Here is a 5,000-nt window from a genome sequence, read left to right as displayed (position 1 = left end):
GTCCGTCAGTAGCTATGAAATGTATACCAATTTTTGCATAAGTTGAAAGATACGTACATAAACCATTTGTTAATAGAATGTAAAATTTAGTGCATCAACGTTTCACGGCTGTGAATTCCTGTCCTGGCAAAAGCAGGAAATATATATTTAGTCTGAATTGCAGATAAATATATAGAAAATATAAGATTTGGCACTTTCTCGCAAACCCTACAACTCCACAAAGTGAGCTATTTAAGGTCGACGTTTCACGTGAGTCTTCTGTACATAGGTTTTAGACCTTGTAATACATTAATCTTCTTTCTTTACGTTTTATGTTTACGCAGTTACGGCATTACGTTTTCATAAAGAACATGCTAGAGAGTGAAGGCAATAAACCCTCCCTTTTAATAATAAATAACACGAAACAATACCTGGATATTCAAGCGACGATGCGATTTTTGAGACACACATGGAAAGAGCTAACCGAGGGACTTTGCCCTTTTAAGCCCTGTTTTAGTTCACCGCTTAAGCTGCATACCCTGGTTCGTTCACGCAAGGCGGAGAAATGTAGCGCGTCGCTGTGTTGGTGGCCGCTGGTCAAATATGGCTTGTTAAGCTTCCCTCGATGCTGTTTACCTTCAGACATGTTCGTTTGTTTGTTGCAACAGCCATTCACCCTCTTGGTTCCTCATCTGTTGATTTGGGTTCTTTGTTTAGTGTAGGTCGGGTATATATTTTTTCGTCGAGTAAGAGGCATGGTATTTTTTCGGATAACACTTTGTGAAGCCATTTTGCATTCTCTGCCGTATGTAGATGTTCGTGCGTGCCTGCATATAGATAAATACACAGATGCGTTCCTTAGCCATTTGAAGTGACAAAACTTATACGAAATTTGTGGCAAACTCGCCAGGTGGCAAAATAGAAGTGTTCTATATATTTCTCCCTGCTGCAGCAATTGCAAAATTCTTTAACCTTTCATTTCTTACTGCATATAAAAACTTTCGAGATAGTTTAAGTCAGCTGACTGACGGACCAGAATTCTTCGCGGTGCATCTTTTTTATTCATCGAACTTTTTCGCTTTCTTAGCCATTATATTGGCTTTCTCTCCAGGCTGTGAAATAGCGAAGCGGAGTGGCACAATAAGTTTACCACAAAACACACGTTTCTGTCGCAAAGGAAGCCACCACTTATCACCAAAAATATCGTGATGTCATCGTACAAATGCAAGCGAACACGCCAAGATGACTGACGCCGAAAATTATTTTTTAAACTTACATATTCCAAGAATAAGTCTATTTTGCTTTATGGGCTTTTGTCTGACAAGTCTCTCGGTATGCCAACAGGATCCTGTGTCCAAGCCAACACCTCTATGCCCCTCTTTCTTTCTTTCTTTCTTTCTTTTTCAACGCAATGTGAAAAAATCTTACCCTTGAAGAGCAAAATTTTACTGACATTGTTTATATCTAATGTGCAGCGTTTATTTTCTTATGTCATTGAAGCTACATGTGATAATCGAATCCCTCTGTGTTGAATAGTTTTTTTTTAACCATTCGTTAAGAAATAAACAAAGTCTTGGCGACATTACGTGCGAGGATGACTACATTTCCCCGTGCCCCAATCGAAAGCGATTCTTGAGTCGGTCAAGTCTCACCTTCACCAGGATATAACCAAGAGGGCAATGTACCCGCATCTGCCTCCCTATCCCCCACCCCCCGAAATGTTTCTCTAACACCCTTATGGCTATTGTGAAATCCCACCTTATTTCCATACGTAAACACGCTTGTTCTCAAGATTCTAGTACGTCGGTACACTGAAAAAATGAACCAGTTCTCCAAAAATGTCCCGCGATGCATACCCCCATCTGTGCGCGTGCCTTTGTCTCCCATTTGCGTAGGGTGGCGGAAGTGACGTAAGGAGCTATGCTCTACTTGCATCACCTCTTTTTCTCTTTCGGCTGAGCAGAAACGGGAGGGAGAGGAGGGAGGGGGAGGGTGATCCTCGTGTCAGCCCGCCAGCCGACCTGGTGAACATCTGTCAGCACTAGGACACCAGAAACCTCATTTACATAATATCTGCACGTAAGACAGTTGCATCGGTGGGACGGCAAATTATATATACATACACGAGAAGTGTTTCTTAATGAAAACTGACGCGGGGGAAAAGAAAATGAGTACAAGAGATCTAGCTAAGTATTATATTTCCAGAGACCATGTTTTAGAAAGGTTTATATATATTGCCGCACTTGAGTACTTGGGCATACAATACATTTGACCTGAGTCCCTAGGTAGACATGTATGTGAATGTGTAATATACATATAGATAGATAATATACAGATAAAGAGAAAGAAAGAGAGAGAGAGAGAGAGAGAGAGAGAGAGAGAGAGAGAGAGAGAGAGAGAGAGAGAGAGAGAGAGAGAGAGAGAGAGAGAGAGACGGGGGGGGGGGGGGGGAGAGAAACAGACAGGCATACAAAGACAAACGCATGTGTATATATATATATATATATATATATATATATATATATATAATATATATATGTGTGTGTGTGTGAGAGAGAGAAGAGAGGAGAGAGAGAGAGAGAGAGAGAGAGAGAGAGAGAGAGAGAGAGAGAGAATATTAGATGTTCATGGGTTTTTTTTTCAGGCTGACGGGGTCATGAATTGTTTATCCTTATATTAATTAGTGTTTTGTAATATTTTTTATCTTTTATATAATTACCACATATATTATCAAAATACACAGTAATTGTGTCAACAATGTTATTGTTATTTATATATATTTCGGAATACATATTTTTTTCCAATTGCCGCTTATTAATATTTATTAAACCCAATACATTCGTCATTATCATTGTTCCTGTTATCTAGTAAATATAATAACTTTTAACATACTTAAAAATCACGATGAAACTTACAAAAAAAAAAAAAAAATACAAATAAGTAAACTGCTCAATGAATGTCCTGTACAGCGAGCGGGTGACGTTTCAAGGCGACAACCCCTAGGAAAAGGTAAGAGTAGAGAGCAGAGAAACGAGAGCGCCTTGCCGAGAGAGGAAAGAGGGAGGAGCATTGCGAGGGTGGAGCTATTGATGCGTGACACGTCTTGCATTTTTTTTTCTTATCCTTAGAAAGCTTAACATGATGATCAACTTTCACTCTTACGTTGATTAGGATGATGGAAATCGGTTTTGATACAGCTCTGAAATGGAAAATAATGCCGCTGGTTTTCCCAACTATCATTATACGATAATGATAGTCATGAGTAGATGTCGCAGACCGGTTATTCTTGTAGCAGCCCGGTTTGAGTAACTGTTCAACTTTCTGTCGAGCTCACCTTTGCTCAGGCACTCTGACTATGGTGTAATTATCATGGTGTCGCCTATGACTCATTCTGGTCGCTAGGTTTGAATTGGTGGAAAATATTGTGAGGTGGCGAGTCTGGCAACACCCGGATCGTTGAGTCATCAGTTAGGGAGTTTCTATGCGGCTACGCGGCTCGCCAGTTGAGCATTGGACTTCAACGAGGTAGGACGTGGTCTTTCCCTCAGTGAAATTAGTGCAGTGTTAAATCGTATTAAACTTGTCATTTGTAAATCTAATGATATGTATTCGAAATTTTCAAACGTAAGGAGATTTGTCCCAACGGCAGTCTGCGAGTGTGCGGTTTTGCAACCTATCAGCCATTGCTGATGTCTCTTCCTTCTTGGTATCATGAAATTATAGGAAACAGTGGCCTCTTTTCAGGTTATGGTTTGTATGTAGTTTGAGCATAAAGACTAGTGGTAGATGAAGGATACCGCCACCGGGGCTTGGCGCGCGCGAGCGAGCGAGCGAAGCCGGCGTGGCGGCCGTACGTTGACGAGAGGGTGTGGCTGGGGGGAGGGGTCCGCTTGTATGCGGCTTTGCTCATTTGATGGAAGTACTAATGTCATAATGTAATTTACGTAGTAATAATGAGCGTTAATAGCTAAGCAGTTGTCAGACACCACGCTCTTGGGCAAAAATGGTTGCTTTCCATGACCACAGATGTCAGTCCAGACAGCGCTTGGTCGACTCGTCGGCCTGCTGGCGCTCCACGCGGCGACGTGTTTGCGGCCTGCGTTTTTAAGTCGGGTGGTGTAGGTTTTACATTCCTAATTTCCTTTGCCCATCCGCTGTGTTTTTCGTGGACTTGTGGACTTCCAGGTATCCTAACAGTGCTATAGAATCCAATAGGTAGTAGGGCTTGGTCGTAGTACGCTTAGACCCGGAAGGTGTCAATGCAGGTTGTGACGTTAGTAACCGCGAAGTAGTGAAGTGACTGGCCAAGGTGGAAGCGGAAACGGTAAGAAAATCCATACCTATACAACGTCAGGGGGCAACTTGTGCAGAAAAAACTACAGCTCACTCGTATGGGTTCCATAAGCAGTTCAGGAGTGAATGTCTGAGCTCGGACTGCTTGTCTGGCTGGACAGCTAGCAGACACCACGGCCTATAGTAAATTTAAAAAGCTTGGCGCGTAACGCTCATCAATATCTTTGGTAGTTTGATCAAAGGGTAATGAAATTGAACATCTCTTCAAAAATAAGATAGTGGGTAGTATGTTCGTAGCGACGTATCCTCAGACGTACACACTTTGAGTAAAGGCGAGTGTTGCTACCGCGTGCAGGTTGCAGAACCGCGCAAAGCTAGGGAGGATGCTGTGGGAAAATGCTTATCGTAAATCGTGTTGTACGTTGAACTTGTCTGATTCACCGTATTACTTCATGTATGTATGTATTTATGTATTTAAAGCATTTCCTCCGGTCTTTAAAATAGATAAGTCATACAAGTACGTATAATAGTTTCAAAAGTAGCTCCATAGGTTATGATGACCCAAGGGATATCGGAGAAAAATGTGTAGAAGTAGGTAACAAATATAATCTTCCATTCCTTATTGCTCAAAGGCATTTTTATTTTAAAGATCCAGATTGTTGGAGTCCTATCGTTATACCACCGCGACAATGGTTGTTTTAGTTACTCCATTAGTCTACAAGTCCATC

The 5,000-nt window shown here is 41.6% G+C and overlaps 1 protein-coding gene across 5 annotated transcripts in view; it reads left to right on the top strand.

The window, feature by feature from the left end:
• LOC125034807 overlaps window positions 1-5,000 on the top strand; it is a 66,024-nt gene that overhangs the window by 45,241 nt on the left and 15,783 nt on the right. The window contains exon 1 of one of the 5 annotated variants that reach the window (XM_047626795.1): window positions 3,352-3,504. The exons of 2 other annotated variants lie outside the window; for them this stretch is intronic. Coding sequence is in view for 2 of the 3 variants with exons in the window: in XM_047626791.1 (XP_047482747.1) it covers window positions 3,996-4,097 (102 nt within the window). In the remaining variant the exon portion in view is untranslated. Of the gene's footprint in view, window positions 1-3,351; window positions 3,505-3,567; window positions 3,604-3,980; window positions 4,098-5,000 lie in introns of those variants that run through there. 2 more of the 5 variants (XM_047626794.1, XM_047626791.1) reach the window with 2 other exon arrangements.

The sequence above is a fragment of the Penaeus chinensis genome, chromosome 18, assembly GCF_019202785.1.
Source record: "Penaeus chinensis breed Huanghai No. 1 chromosome 18, ASM1920278v2, whole genome shotgun sequence".
In the NCBI taxonomy this organism is placed as follows: Eukaryota; Metazoa; Arthropoda; class Malacostraca; order Decapoda; family Penaeidae; genus Penaeus; species Penaeus chinensis.
This window is presented reverse-complemented; position numbering and strand designations above follow the sequence as displayed.